Source organism: Balearica regulorum, chromosome 25 (assembly GCF_011004875.1).
Source record: "Balearica regulorum gibbericeps isolate bBalReg1 chromosome 25, bBalReg1.pri, whole genome shotgun sequence".
In the NCBI taxonomy this organism is placed as follows: domain Eukaryota; kingdom Metazoa; phylum Chordata; class Aves; order Gruiformes; family Gruidae; genus Balearica; species Balearica regulorum.
The window spans coordinates 1,697,167-1,715,885 of NC_046208.1; the positions used below are offsets into that span (position 1 = coordinate 1,697,167).

Sequence of the window (18,719 nt, forward strand, 5' to 3'; positions counted from 1 at the left end):
TAAGGGCTCTCAAAAGAAAGGCACGCTATAATACAGGCAGACAAAAATCACCTGGAAAACGGACCCTGGTTAGCGATGGCTTTGCGAAGTTCCCGTTTCCCCCCGTTTTAAAGCCGCAGGGGCGCACCACATCCCCGCTTCCCTTCTCCCGCTGGAAGCGGTACAGCTGCGGAGCATCTCCGGGGCTTTGCCAACCGAAAGCCTCGCAGCCTGCCCCAGCGAGGTCCCGGCACCCCGCGGCCCAGCGCTCCCCTCCGCCCCGGGAGCCGCCGCACCCTCGCTCCGGGTGACACCTGCCGGCGGCGCGGAGGGGCCGGGGCCGGGGCCGGGGCCATGTGCGGGGTCCCCCCCCGCTCCGCTGAGCCCGGGCCCCCCCCACCCCCGCGCCGCCCCTCCCCGCGGAGCTGTCCGCCCGCCGGTGCTGATCGCCGCTCGCCGCCCCGCGCCCGCGCACTCCGCGCCGCCCCGCGCAGCCCCGCGCCCGCCCCCGCGGCCCGCGGCGCGCCGCTCCGCGCTCCCGGCAGCCGCATGGCAGCGGAGGCGCTCGGCTGGCGGCCGCGGCCGGGAGCGGCGGGCGGGCAGGGAGAGGCGGCGGGTCGGCGCGCCCTGCGGAGGTGAGGGGGTCGGCCGGGAGGACGGGGTGTGGGGGGGACACCGGCCCGGGGACACACACACACACACACACACACACACACACACCGGCCCCGGGGGGGGCTCACCTGCGGCGGGGAGGAGGCGCGGCGGCGGCAGCCGGGGGGGGAGCGAGGGGCAGGAGCGGTGCCCCCCGCTCGTTCCCACCGCCGCGCCCTCCTCGTCCTCGCCCCCGCTCCGCACTCTCCCGCTCCTCGTCTCTCCCGCTCTCCTTCCCTCCCTCGCTCCCATCTGGTGGCCGCGCAGACCGTTCCAGCCCCTGAACTCCCGGCGATAGATTAAAGTGTAATATTGAGCAGTGGAAGGACGCGAGGCGATGGCAAGGCAGCTGAGCTCCTGTGTTTCATGTATGTATTCGTCTTACTTTATGGAAGTCGCTAACTATCGCTGCGGCGCGTCAGTCATCGCCGGGAGCTGCCCGGCAGAGCAGGGCAAGACTGGTTTGCTCTGATTTGGGCTTATAGTTATTTATTTCATGGAGATTCGCCGGCAAACAGACAAATGAGCGAGGATGCCAGGTCTCTGAGCGTGTGGAGTCCAACTTCTGACCGTGGATGAAAGAGGGATGCTGAGGTGGTGTGGAGACAGGACTGGTAAGAGCTGCCAAGGAGCAGGGCAGGCGAGAACAGCAGGACGAGAGGGAAAGGGGACAGGCGGTGGGAAGGAAGAGCAGAGAAGGAGAGAGGGAAAGATCGGTTCAAGTCTGACTTATTTATTTTTATCCCTGAATGTAGCCTCCTGCCCTGGCTAAGGTGTTGGTTGTAGGTTTGCAATGCTGGAGCAATAGCTCATTTTCTTGTACAGGAGAAGGCGCCTCTCCCGCACGGTCCCCGCCTGCCCGAGAGTCAGGGACACACAGGGAGCTTCAGGAGGGACCAGTGAAGTTCATCCCACACTTTTCCCCCCTTCATCCCCCCCTCCTTGCCACTGCTGGCACATTAGCATGCAGGGTAGGCTCTGGTGCGTATTTAATGACTCCATTTGCCGGTGTCTCCGTTAGCTCACACCGCCTTTCTTCAGTCTCGCTTCACAGCCTGCCTCCCTGGGACCAGCTGGGTCCATCTCCCTGCGGCGTCCAGGCGAGCCGACTCTCCGGGACCCGGGTACCGTTTCCAGCTCGGTCAGGCAGCGAGAGCAAAGCTCCGAGCGGTACTGGAAGGGGAGGGGGCAAAACGAAGCAAGCTCAGGCGAGAGAGGCAGGGAGAGACTCCATCTCAGCAGTAATGAGGGAGAAGCTGTTTAGTCATCTCTATATATATACTTTCACAATGATGATCACATTTACTGATTGCTTCTGACTGCATTTAGAGAGGGAGTCAAGAGGCAGGCAGCACAGTTCACCTTTTATCCTGAGGAGTGACTGCTCCCCCTTCCTTCCAGTTCCCCAGATTTAGCCCTACTTTTGGGTGCCGAGAGTGTCTTTCCTTGCCAGGTAAGGCATCGCTGCGAGCCGGCAAGATGGGGCTCCCTGGGCTGACTGGGAGGGAGGGGAGAAGTTTGCATGCATTTATCCTAAGCCTGTTGCTTTTGCTCCTAAATCTCTCAAACGGACTGAGGGAGTGAATGTTTCGCAGAAAGTTTTATTATCTGATGCGATTGCGAAGGGAAAGGAATCTGTGACTGACAGAGGACATCGAAGCTTTGGCTGACATATTTTGCTTTAAAGCAAATCTATCTTTGCTGTCTGAGCCTGACCCAACAAGGACAGGAAAGGAGAGAACGAGTGGTCTCGAGGCTTTTCGCTCCCATTAGCAGCGTCTGATCAGGAAACTCACAGTATGTTTATCAGTCGTATTTTAAATCATCCCTGTCTGCTTCTAGAAAGGGAAGCACTAGGAGATTTTTGGTTTGTTTCTGCTTTCATGAAACTCCCGAAGAGACATTTTTTAAATACGGCATTGCCGGTGGGAGCTAATGTGGTAAGAATCCATCGTTTATTTCTTGACCCTTTAGGGGGGAATAGAAATAACTGTGTTCTCTAAAGTTTTCCTCCAGAGCTTTACTGACCTAGCCGTGCCCGTCAGGTTTTTGTTTGAAACTGGGATGAAACCGTGGTGCCCACGAAGCGGCTGCAACGCAGACGACCTGCGGGAGCCAGCGGTGGTCAGGGATGGGGTCGGGAGTCCCCGGAGCCTTTTCTGCCAAATTTGCTTGCACCATTTCGCTGTCCTCATAATTATCCAAAGAGAACAGATTCTTGTCTCTACAGATGCTGGCTTTTTTAAGTCAGACGGAGGCAAATTCTTTTATTTCGTGTACCAGGTCTTCTAAATGTCATCAGCAGGCTACTGATCTTTTGTTAACTAGTTCCTTTCAAATTACATGCAGAAATTACGGTAATTAAAATTAGAAGTCTGCGTATAGCTAAATGTATGCTTGTTAGAAGTAAAGTGTGTCTGTTTGCTGTGCGAGCTGAAGAGGCTCTGTCGACTGTACAGCATATTTTCAGCTCGGCCAGTTGCTTTCCAGCCTGAAAAGACTGGTTAGCAGTTACCAAAACCCAGGCATGCAGAAAAGGAGGATTCTTTCCACATTCTGTACATAAACTTGCTGTTACTTCATATTCTTTTTTACTCGGCTTAGTTTGTGCAGCTCTGAATTACAAATCCAGTCCTCTGTCTTAATTTTCTGTCTCTGACTTTGGGGAGGGGTGGAGTTCCAAGGACTCATGGACAAGAAAAAGCAAAACCTCTGCGACAGGGGATTTCATTACTCTTGTCCCTCTCAGTCCTTCAGACAATTTATAGCTGAAAAAGACTCTGGTTTTGTGTATTTTGAGGATCAAATGGACCAGATTCAATGCAACTTAGAAAATTAAGCTGTGTGCACTAAGTTTTCTTAACCAGCTGCATCTCTTGATCACAGAGAAATGGGAACTAAACTTCCACAGAAGAATACCCCTCTCCTTCTCTTTTGTTTTAATCTCCTGACCATTTCATAGCTGAGATATTTATAGCTTCCCCACATATACTGCCAGCATAGAAGGACCCATTTTATCCTTAAAAATTGATTTAAAAATGTGTAAGTCACTTATGAGTTACCAGTGCTTCATTAGAACAATTATATGTGAAGTATTTATAGTGCCTCAGCAGCTAATGTAGGTAACCTGGAATTTACAACCAAAGTTATAAAAGTACAGAAGAGATTTCTAACCAGGTTCCCCTGAGAAATCAGGGGAGATGAGGATCCAGTGTACTGTAGCTGGTCAGGTCACCGTACATCGCCAATCAGCCCCGGCAGAATGGCTGTGGCGGTGTCGCTAATTGAAATTAAGAAGCAGAGAAGACAGTTTACCAGCAGGGAAAACAGGCACAGGATGCATTCTCTTGGTCTCTTGGTTATTTGCCTGTATATATTTGGTGATTAATGAACGAAACGGTTCTCATTTTGCTGCCTCCTGTTTTGCAGTCCTGTTCTTAAGGCAATGCTTCATCAAAGTTCAAAGATCCACCACTGCGGGTATGAGAAATGGGCAGCTCTGCTCTCTGAGCCCACCGAACCCCTGGAGATCGCCTTTCAGCTAAAGACCGGGGCGTATTTTCAAAGTAGTGCAGAGAAAGTTTGCAGTGCTGCGCTCTGCCTCTTCCTCGCACAGACGAAAGAGCCTGGTCTCCAGGGCTGTCAGTCTGGCACTATTAACGCAATAAATTCCCTCTTTAGGGGGAGAGAAAAAATAGTGCAGAGTGATATTGAACAATCCTTTATAGGCAAATATTGTGGGATGTTTGCTCCGGTGCCATGCATACAAACAAAGCATCTCCTCGGGATAAGCATCACTATGGATTATTATATGTTTCGTAATTACAAAACCTCTTCCAGCAGCAGCAAGATGCTTGCACGAGGGATTTCAATTGTCCTTTAGATAGTAAAATTGCACAGAAAGATGCTCCACATTAAGGTGATGAATGTTAATGTGCCCTGAAGAGGAAGAGCATTTCTGTGAGCAGTTTAGTCGTTTTCACCACGGATTGATTCTGTCATTTTTTATTCAGTATTTTGATGGCCTGTTGAAATCGATAATGCTGCAGCCTTACTGGCTGGAATGGCAGCCTTCATATAATTAAAAAACTGCCTAGAAGGATACCACGTTGAGGAGACAATTAGGCCTTGAGGCCCTGAATCAGTGGAATCAATGGAATTTCCATTGATAAACCAATTTTTGATAGGGCCCCTAATGCATCTTATATGATAATGGCACCTTTCTCCAGATAATTTTATGGTAGAGTTAGAAAAACACTAGGGAAGTGGAAGTAAATCCAAGTTAAAACAAAAGTTAAATATTGTAAGAATTCTGACCAAAGACCACAAAGAAAAAGAAAATTCATGGCTAGATCAGAACCACCAATAACTACTTTAATTTCAAGAGAATGTTGGCTGCCAGTGGCTGAGGATCTGGACGACTTGGGATATTTTTCATCTAAAAATCAAGCCCGCAGTGAACATATTTCATCTCAACCTAATAGTCCTTCACTTCTTAGGCTGAAGGACTTCTGCTTCTGTTAGCTAGGAAATAATCAAGGTATCTCGCTGCTGGAAGAAAGTTGTCCAAGTTTGGAGGCTTCCCTCATTCTGATGTTCTTGGCATTCAGTTCATAGCTTAATCCATCAGCCTTCACTCCTGGGATTCAAGCTTACTGTTGCTCAGATATTCTGAGCAACGTTTCCCTGAAAGTCAGAATTTCCGTCTGTCTGATGGAGGGATGCAATATTGCACAAGAGTAAAACCCATCTCTAAATGAAAGAGACCGGCAAAAAACTGCTGCTGAGGCCAGGTCTTTAATTAAAGATGGAAGAAAACTAATGAAAACCAGAGAAGACTTTCTGTTTCTGAAAACGTTCTTAGTGCAAGATTCCTTACATACTGAACTTTTTTAAGATTGGAAGCCCAGCTCAGCCCAGCCATGGCTTTTCATGGCATACAATTTCACTGGGCGAACGGCAAGCTGACTTCACCGGAGTTCCCAGCTCTTTCTTGACAGCTGTAGTTAAACTGATGAGCACACGAGGCTTACACCTGGGGAATTATGGATTAGTCTTGTTTGTAAGGAAGCAAATATAAATTAGTGTGTTTATGCTACTTTAAAAATGCTTTTAATGAGGAATCATTTGCTATTCAAAATTTCAATCTATAATAATGCCATAACCCCGCTGAGCTGATTATCATGTGCCTTGTTTAACATCATTCTTCAAACGGGAGATGAGGGCAAACCAGTTGTTCTAAAGTCTTGTGTATGTACTGATGTCTGACTCTTCAACACAACGGGGCAAGACACCCCGCTTGACTGTGTGCTGTGGTTTTGTTTTGTTCTGTATTTTAGATGGAACTGATCTGACTTCCAGCAGGTCCCAGGAGCAGCCCAACTGTCTTCTCCAGTAACAAGGCCTGGGGTCATCATGGCAGCAGGAGTAGCAGCATGGTTGCCCTTTGCCAGGGCAGCCGCCATAGGATGGATGCCAGTAGCCAACTGTCCTATGCCACTGGCTCCAACGGAGAAAAACAAGAGGCAGGACGAGCTGATTATTCTCAACGTGAGTGGCAGGCGTTTCCAGACCTGGAGGACTACACTAGAGAGATACCCGGACACTCTCCTGGGCAGCACCGAGAAGGAGTTCTTCTTCAACGAAGACACTAAGGAGTACTTCTTTGACCGGGACCCTGAGGTCTTTAGGTGCATCTTAAATTTTTATAGAACTGGCAAGCTGCACTATCCCAGGTACGAGTGCATCTCTGCTTATGACGAAGAGCTTGCCTTCTATGGGATCCTCCCTGAAATCATTGGGGACTGCTGCTATGAAGAGTACAAAGACAGAAAGCGGGAAAACGCGGAGCGGCTGATGGATGACAATGACTCAGAAAACAACCAAGAAGGGTCCATGCCATCCCTGAGCTTCCGGCAGACCATGTGGCGAGCCTTCGAGAACCCCCACACCAGCACCTTAGCCTTAGTCTTTTACTATGTCACCGGTTTCTTTATTGCTGTCTCTGTGATCACTAATGTTGTGGAAACTGTCCCCTGTGGCACGGTGCCTGGAAACAAGGAGCTTCCATGTGGGGAAAGATATGCTGTGGCTTTCTTTTGCTTGGACACGGCTTGCGTGATGATTTTCACAGTTGAGTATCTGTTGAGACTCTTTGCAGCCCCAAGTCGCTACAGATTCATTAGAAGTGTGATGAGCATCATTGACGTGGTGGCCATCATGCCGTACTACATTGGCCTGGTGATGACCAACAATGAGGATGTCAGCGGAGCCTTTGTGACACTAAGGGTTTTTAGGGTTTTCAGGATTTTCAAGTTCTCTCGCCATTCCCAAGGCTTAAGAATCTTGGGCTACACTTTGAAGAGCTGTGCCTCCGAGCTTGGCTTTCTCCTCTTTTCCCTCACTATGGCAATCATCATCTTTGCAACTGTGATGTTTTATGCAGAGAAAGGGTCCTCGGCAAGCAAATTCACCAGTATTCCTGCTTCCTTTTGGTACACTATTGTAACCATGACAACGCTGGGGTGAGTATTACTTTTTCTTTTACTGAGCAGCAGGCAAGCATGTACTAGGAGTCGACTTCAGTTACTCCTAAGCATTTTCCTGGGTGCGTGTTCGAAAAGGGGCTGGAACTGTTAAGGGCTTGATTGTTCTTTGCCTTACAACTTGTGCAATTTATGCTCATGTGAAGTTGTATAAAACAGGAAAAGCACTTACACCCACTTGACAAATGCTTGGCACAATGGTAAATGAGTGCAGGAGGAGCAAGGCTGTGGAGTAGCAGGTCCTGTTTCGCACTCCTTCTGCAGGAGAGGAAAGTTAACATGAGTGCAAGGGAGCTGGCAACTAGAGCTTATGGTTTTTTCAGACATTCATTCGAGCCATAGATTTTACACAAAGTTGCTGATGTATGTGTTGTCTCTTTTCGTGATGTCGGTCATTGTTTCTTCACTTGACATGCCAGGAACTATAGATTTGTTGAATTCAAATGGATATTGTGGGACACTATACCGAAAATACTCAGTGATCTCCAGGACATGATCTGGTTTTTACTTAATCGAGCAGCATATGGGCTTCTTGTCTGTGTTTAGTTGTGAGTTTAAAAAATAATACGAGTACACTGTAGCAGTTGCAGTAGAATTTCAAACATTCCCATGGACAGGTACAAAGATAATGATATCAAAGCAAGGGGAACGTAGCCTGGAGGGCGTGTTTTCCCCTTACATTTCATTTCTGTCTTACAGATGTTGCTACTGAGATTATAGATTTGAGCTTCTGTTGCTCTGAACTAAAACCTTTGTAAGCAGAATGACCAAGCCCTCACCCTGATGGGGTTATGTAAAAGAAAGTAGGCATCACTGCTGCTTCGGGCGCTCACAAAGCTATGATCGAATGCAATCTCTTAATTCCACACACCAGAGCAATATACCAAGTTTATAGTTACTTCACAAAGAGTTTTCCCACTGGAAAGTTCGCACAGTTTAATATTCAGATGTAGACAACTCTCTTTCTTGTAATACGGTGACCACTTTTTCTCTAAACTGCTTTTGATTTTAAACACTTCTCTGTGCCTATTATACAGGAACAGGCCCACAGTAGCACTTCTAAATTATGAAAATCATAATTCAGCTGTCAGAAAGGCGCAGTATCTGAGCATATAACAACTGCAAGTCTGAATTTCTTCATTAAGTGAAAACGTAGAACATGTTTGTCATAGTCACCAAAAGATCCCTTTTTCCTCCTTTTTAACATCTAAGCAAAGTTGGCAAGTTCATATGGCAAAAGCTACGTTCCTCACCCTGGAAAAGAAGTCAGCGTTTACTTAGAAACCGAAGCTGGGTTTTGGATCCCTGTGGTTCAGCTTTCCATATTCTAACTGGTCCATACTGGTCGGTTCCCACCCGCCTGGCCCCACCATTATATCTAAGTAGTGTCAGAGGGATACCTGTCCCGGGTGTCCCCTCCACAGCGGGGAAAAGCACGAAAATACCCTTCTATTTTCTGGTTTCTGTTTAATAAGGATCGTCCCTATCTTTCTATCTACACACGCTTATGCACGTTCACACGTACGTTGTTACATCTTTGTGACAGGCAAGTTGGGGTCAAGGGAACGTTCGGTGTTGCTTGGGAACAAACCCTTTTTGTGAGACACATGCGGAATGTGCTGTAGTGCAATTCAGTCTCTATTCCCATCAGTGCGGTGACTTGGTCTTGTTCTCTTCCCCTTCCTTTCTGAACGCAAGGATAGACAAACCAGAGTGCTCCTGAGGACTTTAAAGTGTTCTCACTCTGTTGTAATCACAGAAATTATAGATGAATGAGTGCGTTAAATGAGTTGACAAGAATTTTAAAACTTAGACATTTAAACACGGCTTTCTAAGAGTTCATTGGAAAGGGACCTATAAAATGCTGTCAAAGCCTAAAAAATTAAACTTCTAGTATTACTGATGTGGGATTTTTGTTGCAGGATTTTAATTAAAATAGGTGTCTCTAGCAAATAGTCTGTCAGCTAAGTTTAGTGTCATATCACAGGCTTACAAAAAACTCAGAAACCTCGATAACAGCAGACCCCGAAGAGCCCCCGTGCTCTCTGACAACACCTCTCTGCCCATGACCACGTTCGGTGGGTACCGAGTGCTTCCGTACCCAAGGACCCAAGGACACTCTCCACTGCTTTGCCCGAAACCTCTGCTAGAAAGAGAAGTTGCTACTATGAGCCATAAAACCCTAATTGCTGCCAGACCAGCTCCGCAGAGCCCAGGCTGGGGTCCCTCAGAGAGGCGCTTTGCAGAGCTGGTCAGGACAGTGGTGGGGTCCCAGCTGCATGGGTGCAGGGATGGTGCTGGTGGAGTAAGGCGCTGGTGGAGTAAGGTGCTGGTGGAGTAAGGTGCTGGTGGAGCAGGGCACTGGTGGAGCAAGGCGCTGGTGGAGCAAGGTGCTGGTGGAGCAAGGCGCTGGTGGAGCAAGGTGCTGGTGGAGCAAGGCGCTGGTGGAGCCAGGTGCTGGTGGAGCAGGGTGCTGGTGGAGCAGGGCGCTGGTGGAGCAAGGCGCTGGTGGAGCAGGGCGCTGGTGGAGCAGGGTGCTGGTGGAGCAAGGGGCTGGTGGAGCAGGGCGCTGGTGGAGCAGGGTGCTGGTGGAGCAGGGCGCTGGCGGAGCAAGGCGCTGGTGGAGCAGGGCGCTGGTGGAGCAAGGCGCTGGTGGAGCAAGGCGCTGGTGGAGCCAGGTGCTGGTGGAGCAGGGCGCTGGCGGAGCAAGGCGCTGGTGGAGCAAGGCGCTGGTGGAGCAAGGTGCTGGTGGAGCAGGGTGCTGGTGGAGCAAAGCACCAGTGGTGCCGGCACCAGCCCTTGGCTCCTGCAGCAGCTCTCGCCCCCCCGCTTGGGATCATGGCACAGAAAGTCAGGAACCCTAGAAATGAAACTTTTGGCCTCAGGTCATTGCCACCTTCCTGACTCCCACTGTGTGGGGTGGGTGGGTGGTTAACATCTCCTGGCCCCCTTCACTTCCCCACAAATCCTTTCAGTTTTGACAAAGTGGCATTTTCATACAATATTCCATATACATCTCTCTTCAGAAGTCATGTCAATATCTTTGGAAGGATCTTGTTACTAATGAGAGCACTGGCAATTCCTGTCTCACGGACGTTGCCAAAAATGCAGCCAAAGTCTCTAATGTGCTTCTTAATGCATCAGACTTTGCCTAATTAGTGGTTGCCAGGTCGCTGCATTTCAGCAATGCTCAGAGCTTTTATGAATATCTTAAGTATTTTCTGTTATTTGTCTTTAAAAATTCAGCCAGCACTTAAAACAAGAAATGATAAAGCACAATGATTTTGAACTCAAATCTATACACATATGGATGTATTTTTTGTTTTGAACACTGAAACATTTAAATCTGGATAAGTGAACATTTCCCTGACACCGGAATTCCACCATTGCTTGTGATAGAGTGCTTTATAAAAGTGATTTGGAACATGTAAGATAACTTTTCCCACATTATTAAGACATTAAAAAAATTAGCTCCATTTATATAAAAGGGAAAGTTTACTTACAACAAACATGCTTAGCATTAGCAAACCATTAACTCTCCTACTGTACTGCTGTTATTCCAGATTCCCAAGCATCTTTAGGATACAATTGAATTTACAGACTGACCCATAAATGAAAAGCAATAAAAATGCATTTCTTCTTGCAGGTGAAGCACTGCATAAAATAGAATAAGTGCTGCTTCTGGTGGGGTTACAATGCAAATCAGTTTTGAGAAATCCAGGATGACTTGCAAGCTCCTTAGGTAATTACCAACGCAAGGAGATAGGTACAACAGTTTTTCTGGAATGGGAAACAAAGCAAAGGAATTAAATTATACTGACCCTGCATCTCTGATCCCTCTGCTGTGCTCATCAGCCCTGGTTTAACAGAGGCTGTTTTTAATTTAGCATGATTTAAATTTTGCTCAGGAGGTTTTATAATGAAAGCATTATTCTTGGGTGCATCTTAAATCAATCTGAATTACTGAAACAACTATTCAAAATTAATTCAAAATCAGCTATCCAATTCATGCAGAAACATTTTTCTCAAGAGGCCAACAGCTACCCATCTTCTCTCTCGCCCTTGTCTAAACCACCAATACAATAAGTATTGGCTTTGCCAGCGCCCCTTCTCTGTTCTGCAGGAGGTTTTGACCCCCAGGACCCTCCATCTCAGTAACGCAACGCTGCCGAAAGCAGCGGAGCAGCACGGTGCTGGTTCCCATCGTTAGCATTCACGTCCCCGTCTTGGTTTTTAGCTAACTTAATATGCAATTGCCACCGGGTTTACATCTACATAGAGACAGTTTAATTATCACAAATTTTGTTACCTTGCTACCAGTGTGTTGGTTTTATTCACTTTTAAATAGTGTTTGGTTGTGGATGGGGCAGCCGCACGTTTTGCTGCCCATCAGCGTGCATCACAAACGCGGCTGCGGTACAAGACCTCTCTCACGCTGCTAAACCCCACACCATTTTTGCCCAGAGCGCATATTTTTCTAAGCTTTTTATAGCTGTTATCATTTCACCTGACAACGGCCATACGTTTCAGACTCTCGGGCAGCGTCTGCGACCTGCAACGCGGGCAGCAAATTGTGAAAACCTAAGTGCCGCATCCCTGCACCATCCTGGGGCACGGAGAGGTTCCCGAGGGATGCAGAGCACCGCAGCCGTGCCCGCGCGGGGGGGGATGCCAGAGCCGAGCACTCGGAGCAGGCAGCATCAGCATCCCCCTCCCCGCCAGAGCTGGGAGCAGGCTGGAGCAGAGAAGGGCAAAAAGCCTGCGGTGTATCCTGGAGGGAATCGGCACCAAGATCTTGGGGCCAAACCATCAGTCCCACGGACCAAGGAAAGGGGGCTTCGGATGGATTTTGTTCCGGTGTGATTTTCTATTGCCTCACGAAGGCTGAGCTCCCGCAGCTCAGCGCCCTCGGGGTGGTCCTAGGAGAATCTATCTTCTGTCTGACTGTCTCCCTTACAATTTGCAAGAACATAATGGTTTCGAGATCACTATCCCTCTTTGAGATTCGGCTGCACTGGTCAGTGAGTTTGAAAGATACACATCAGTGCATTTGGACAACACAGTCCTATCTATATAATTCATTTAAGGCACCAGGTTAATCCTAGGAAGTCAATAAAACAGATGTGCTGGCCTGGTTATGTCAACAGCCTGATCTGGAGCAAGATCTGAAATTTCTTACGGTTTTTATTAGCTGAGTGCTCAGAGAGCAGGGATTTGGGGGTAGGGGGCTGTTTTGGTTTGTCTTGGTTCAAGCTGGTACCCTGCGGTTCTGCAAAATGTGGGTCAGAGAGCGCGACAGAGAACTGACACCGCTGAAAGAAACGTCCTTTTTCGGTTTGCTTTTTTCTTGGGCTGTTTTATTGGTAGTCAATCTTGGACGAGAAACGGGATGAAATTTAAGTAGTGAAATAGCATGTAAAATTCTTGCTGCCAAGCCGTTGACAGCTGGACTAGCATGAACTTATTGAACACTGACCACGTTTCTTGCAAATGCTGCCAGCTACCGTGTGAACAGAGATCTCTCTGCAGTTATTTCTCCAATGCAAAGTACCGAAACCACTCAACCTGATAGTAACCTTCATTCACCCTCCTTCATGCAAACTAAGAGGAGTTTGCAAAGTAAGGAAAATAATAAATCATCTCTGGAGCGCTGCCATTCCCAGCTTCTCCGGAAAGATTGCCGTTTGGCCCAGTAATCATATTGTGCGTGTCAGTACTTCAGTAACTGCCATTAAACTGAATCAGAAAAAATGCTTTAACAGAAACACTACTTTGCATATTTAACATCATGGCTGGAAAGATGGATGAGATGCGGGATACTTCCTTTGTAAAGCAAGGCGCTAAAATTTCATCACTCTCACCATTTCCCACACAGCCAACAATTCTTATATCCACAGGCCAAAGGACTGCTTGAATTTAATATACAGAAAGTCCAATCAAACAATGAATTGATGGAGCTACACAAAGAAGCCATTTTCCTGAGCTTTCATTCTCTTGACTCCAGCTTCATCTTATACCAAATGTGTATCAATTTTCTTCTCCTAATGGATTTACGGACATTGTGTGCGAAATGTCTTTGTATTGGAAACTACAGATGGAACCTCTTCCTTCACTATCTTGATGTAAATCTCAGGCAAGCATCTCATTTTCGAGCTATTTGTATTCACCAGGACCCCAGAAGTATTAAAATACCTTTATGCATTCTCAGGGCAAGTGGAATTCACTGGATTTCTCTCTCTCTTAAAAAAATTTAAATGTATCTGTCCTTAGGCTTTTTGTGGCTTTGGATATTTGTAACGATTGCATGTAGGTGCAAACACACCATTTTTAATGTGCAAGACAAAGTAACTTTCCTTTAAGGTAAACTCGTTGTGTGAGAAATGAATTATTTTGAATAAGGCCAAGTAATGGTACTGGCTAGAATTATAACGTGACTGCTAAATTTACCAATGAAACCTTGGCAGAGATGCATCTATAGCAACTGATTTAGGACATTTTTCTAAGCTCCTCTTCCTTCCCCCCCCCCTCCCTTTTCTTTCTAGCCTGCATCACGGCAAGTGCCCGAGAAATACAGATTAAAGATAACATTGTGTTTTCACTGGAGATGAAGGGAAGTGATTGGCTTGCTGACTGGATGTGAGCTATTTTTAGTCTCATAAAATGATAATTTCATAACAGCACTGACCCAGTAAAAGTAATTAGTTTACAGAGATCAGCAGAAAATGAGGGACAGAGTAGCCACTGTCAGTCGGAAAGCAGGGAAAGGGGAAGGGAAGCTAAAGGCCCTGCAACAAATTAGCCCACGCTAATTACGTCTCTCAGCTGATTACAGCCTCGGAATCAGCTGTCAGTGTGACCTGGGGAGCAGAGGGGGTTTGTGCAGCCCCCGGCCCCAGGTTAATCCTGCCCCAGGCAGCTGCCCAGAGCGGCCCTCGCTCACGGCATCTGTACGTCACATCCTCACCCAGGCTGTCTCGGCACGGATTTCGCAGGGGGGCACCTAAAATAGGAAACGAAATTCCTGCCCTGCTTTAGTATTAGGAAAACAAGATGAGATTCTTGCAATTTTGTAAGGGATCTGTGCGTTCTGGGCGGCTGAAACCAGAATGTGGGAGGACCTGTCACCAAAACCAGCTTATTTATCCCAGGCACTGTAGTGAGACCGCCTCATTAAGAAAAAAGAAAAAAAAAAAAAAACCTACCAAAAAAGTGTAAGATAAACAGAGAAACTTTTCCTCAGCATTCGTGCCTGCCACCATCACACTTACAGCTGGGCTCCAGTCTCCCACGACACGAACGCTGTTCCCCGTGTAATTCAGTGCGGTTTCAGTGGAGGCCGCGTACTATTTGCATTTAACGCATACCCGTCATACCAGTCCATGCAGAAGTACAGAGGGAGGGAGCTGCCACAGCGCGTTACCGGAGGCAGGTTCGTTTATTTTTAATGCAGCACGAGCCTCAGACACGGCGATACCCGGACCCAGCAGCTGGCTGTTGCACGCCCCGCTCAAGCACTCCGGCGATGCTGTTGTGCCTGACCCTGGCAGGCAGAGGACCCGTGGGTCGGCCTCGGCTGCCTCTCAAGGCTCGCCCAAGGGTGCTGGCACCCGCAGCGATACCCCACGGTCAGCACCACGGCTCGGTACAAGTTGGACACGAAATGAGCTACGATCAGGTCATTTATCCATCGCCCTCCTGCTCTCGCTGCTTCGACAGCCGGCACAGAAATTCTTTTCTGTCAAATTCCACCACATCCACTGTGAATTTATTAATATTTTCCTTTGGCGCAGGCAGACTGCTGGGTGTTTTTCCTGCAGACCAGGAATGGCTCAGCCGAGCTCTGCCTTCTCCTGGACAGGCAATGCCTGCAGAAACAGATTGTGCCTATTTAACTATTTACCACTGCTACATTAGAGCACATTCAAGGGCTGTAATTCACCTCTTAAAGTTACAAGTAAGTGTGGAAGAGTTATTTTAAAATCAATATCTAACAGAATGCCATTGTTCCAACATTAAAACCTGCTGGGAAATTACTAGGAGGCATGTGGCAAGTCAAATCACTGCCTGCCAGAGGAGGAAACAATTCATTACTCCTTTAAAAGGTGTGAGTCTTTATTGGCTTTTCGTTCTGGTTTGCAGCCTCAGAAACGATGCTGGAGCATCTGGCTCTTTCTTTCTCTCATTCTTTCCTGATTTCACTCTTTTGTTCTGGCTCTACATCGCAGACTTTTCCTCACTTTCTGCACGGGGCCGTGAGGGGTTTGGGTCGGGGGATCGAGCGCTGCGATGGCATTGTCACCGCGGTCCCTCTCCTGATGGAGAGCGGCACTCTGCGTATGAATTCTCTCTCACCTATAAAAGCATCTGCAACAACAACAAAACCAAAATGGGCAGCCACTCAAAGCCATTTTTCGAGCAAGGCTCTTCACCGCTCGGGTTCAGGAGAGCCATTGAGCAGATCGCCTGGGGAAGCCTGCTGCTTTAATCTTGGCCTGCCATCTGCGGCAAAATTAAAACACAGATCAGCTTTAGCTTTTTGCCTTCAGGACTTTGCGAAATTTGGCTGATGTACATCCCCAGAAAGCCCTTGAGAAGGATTGTTTGCTTCTGAAGAGAGCAGTCCTGCAGAACCAGACTACAGGCCCCTGAAACGTAAGCTGAAACAGAGATGCAGAGGTCTCAGTGCAACTGTGCTGCGGAGTCTCCTAATAACAAGGTCAAATAATTCATGTAATAAGCCTCACACATAGGGAGGGAAGCGGCCGCTGTCACTGAACGTGCACCGCGTCCAGGTTTGCGGAACGCTCTGCGGCAGCACGACAGAAATAACGCCCTGGCACCCACAAACCTGCCTGACCTGCCGCGCAGCAGGCAGGAGCCAAAGCTGCCGCCTTCCCTTTTAACAGCTCCCGTTAATCAAACAACACAGCCTCAACATCGTGAAGTACCTTAGCATTTTATTACGGGTAATTATTTTTCGTGTACTTAGTGCTTTATTCTTTCTGTGCACGTGACTCCCCCTTGCCATCTAAGAGGCACAAACTGCTGCTGTTTTTCTCATCTTGCCTGTAGACGCAGGGTTTCACGTCAGATGTGAAAACAGCAGATGATAAAATCTTGAGTCACTTTCAGCCTTTAATATTTAAATGCAGGGCCTCGAGATAACAAGATTTCACCCCACGATCAGACAGCCCCTTAGTTCTTCTCTGTGCTAAGGAAAACACTTCTTACTCCTATTTAATTCTGTTTATTTTCTCACCCAGTGGCCCCAATCCTCACTGCCATGTCAGCACGCTCCACGTGCTCTTTTGGGGTGTAACGTGGAGGCAACACGTCATCAACGGCACACACTTTTTTCTATATTTGTATGACCTGGAGCACAAGAGAGCCACTCTCCTTAAATATTAATTACAGTCACTATGATACGAACAAAAATAGCACTTTATTTTTCAATTGAAAAGGTTAATGCAAGCCAGCTATTCTTGCAACCTAATGCTTGGCAGGAGTAAGCTATCTGCAAAAGGAAAGCTAAAACGAGAGAAAGCTGCTCTGAGCCACTTTCTCCTAGAGTCCATCTACTTCAGTGCCTTAGTGTGGATCAGGAACGCTCTTTGAAAGGAAACTCAGTCATCCCGTCCGTGCTGCAGCTTGGCTCGCAGTGCAAAGAGGTTTCAGAGCGTGCAAACTGCGTTCCGCCTGGATGAGACGCGACTGGCAGATGCACTCCAGGAATGCAGCTAATGTGCTCTTACTGCTAATGGGCACTCAGTCCATGGACCAGACTAGGACTAGTCTGGAATTAATCCTCCCTGAGACGTGTACAGTAGGGATGCTCGGTCCTCTGCACCAGCTCAGCTCCTGTTGAGCCGCGCTACCTGCTAATGCAGATAAAAATTTATTCTTTCCCTGCAATTTCAGAACTCATTCTCAATTACAATCCTGTTTTAGTGTCTTTTGAGGTTTATATAGTTTCTTGGCCTTTTGTCATCAATATTAAATGGAGAAAAGCTCCAATTGCTTCTTTCTGCCTCTTCAGAGGGAAGATAGGAGTAGGCTGTTGTCTATTTAACAGACTCTGACACCTCCGTTACTCCACTGCATGAGAGCCTTTTTCTAGTAATCAGTGTCTGCAATGAGTAGAAACAGGACTTAAATTTACCACTTTGAACATGAATCAATGAAGCATTATTGCCAACACACATCCTTCACTGTCACACATTTTAGTTGTGCCGTTGGTTCGGGAAGATTTAAAACCCCGTTTCCCACCCAGCTTTGCACCTGTGAGATATCCTTTTTCTCAAGCTCACTCTCTGATCTCTGCATAATTACCCAAAATACGAAATCCCTAGCTTCTGCCGTGCACGCCTGTGCTTTAAAACTTCCTGCAAGACCCCTAGATTGTGTACAGATGGGCAATCACGGTCAGCTCACAGGAGGCAATCACAACTTTTACTTGGTGCCTCTTTCGTTTTTCCTGCCTACTTACATCTGCCTAACCGTCTGTTCATCAATCCAGGGAGCATCCATCATGGAATAGGATGAGTCCTACTGAGTCAGACACTCTGCTTCAGTTCATGAAATGAGTTGGCATGATATTCGAGCCTTGGCATGCTAGATGCAAAAGACTGCAGCCCTTTTAGATGTTTTTCTGCTACAGAGGAATAGCAGGCCAGAGTAAATAACAGAAACGTTCATTCAGCAAGACAGCTGTTGAATGAAAATACGTAAACTAGATGAAATTAGGTAAAAGTCATCCCTCTTGCCAAGGGTCAAAACAAGTAGTAAGCTGGACTGAAGGATCCAAGATTTTGGGCTGCAGAGGGCTGAGCAGGATGAATTCCACCACTAATGAGCTTAGTGAATAAGCTCATTACCTAACGAGCTCTATTGAACAAGCTTCATTTCCAGCCTAGGGAAAGCCTTCTTGAACAGATAAAACATAGGTAAACAGCTCCATCGGTTTACACACAAAAGACCTATCTGTAGCCCAAGAGCAAAGTCATTGTCAGATTCTTTCCTCAAGGTGTAGATGTCGGGATGGATCAGAAAAGCGACAAACGGGAGAGGCTCTTTTCCAGTTCTGACCTTTCCTTACAAATTCTGATACAAACAAGGATGCGCACCAACATGACTTGTTAAAACACACATATCCTAACAACTTTCCTTCGGCATCAACATAGAACTGTTCTACCCTCCATATAAGACACCACAGAGCTGGACTAGGTAACCTTCAGTGGTCCTTTCCAACCAAAATTATTCTATGATTGCATGAGCAAATGCTCCCGAAATGGCACATCTCTGCGGATCTCCATCTGAAACCCCAGCCTTGCTTTCATGGCCTGGGAAGGTATGTCACATCAGATGCCGATTTAGCATCTGGCCCAAAGGAAATCTCACATCCCCACCGTCCTGTGACAGATCTTGTGGACGATTTATTAACCAGAAAGGTAGAAGTCTTGAAGTGTCCAGTCTGTAAGGAATGGTACCGCAAGCCGTTCAGCATAGTTTGCAATTCTGTCAGCCTGGAAGGGAAAGAAGGGAAAG

The 18,719-nt window shown here is 47.4% G+C and overlaps 1 protein-coding gene across 4 annotated transcripts in view; it reads left to right on the plus strand.

Annotated features, from left to right (window-relative positions):
• The first annotated feature begins 446 nt into the window (after window positions 1–446).
• The window catches only part of KCND3 (potassium voltage-gated channel subfamily D member 3), a 124,283-nt gene continuing 106,010 nt past the window's right edge, over window positions 447–18,719 (plus strand). For 2 of the 4 annotated variants that reach the window (XM_075775993.1, XM_075775997.1), the window contains exons 1-2: window positions 447–614; window positions 5,970–7,154. In XM_075775993.1, coding sequence (XP_075632108.1) covers window positions 6,046–7,154 — 1,109 coding nt within the window. In that variant the 5' untranslated portion in view covers window positions 447–614; window positions 5,970–6,045. Of the gene's footprint in view, window positions 615–1,949; window positions 2,084–2,445; window positions 2,571–5,969; window positions 7,155–18,719 lie in introns of those variants that run through there. The other 2 variants (XM_075775995.1, XM_075775996.1) reach the window with 2 other exon arrangements.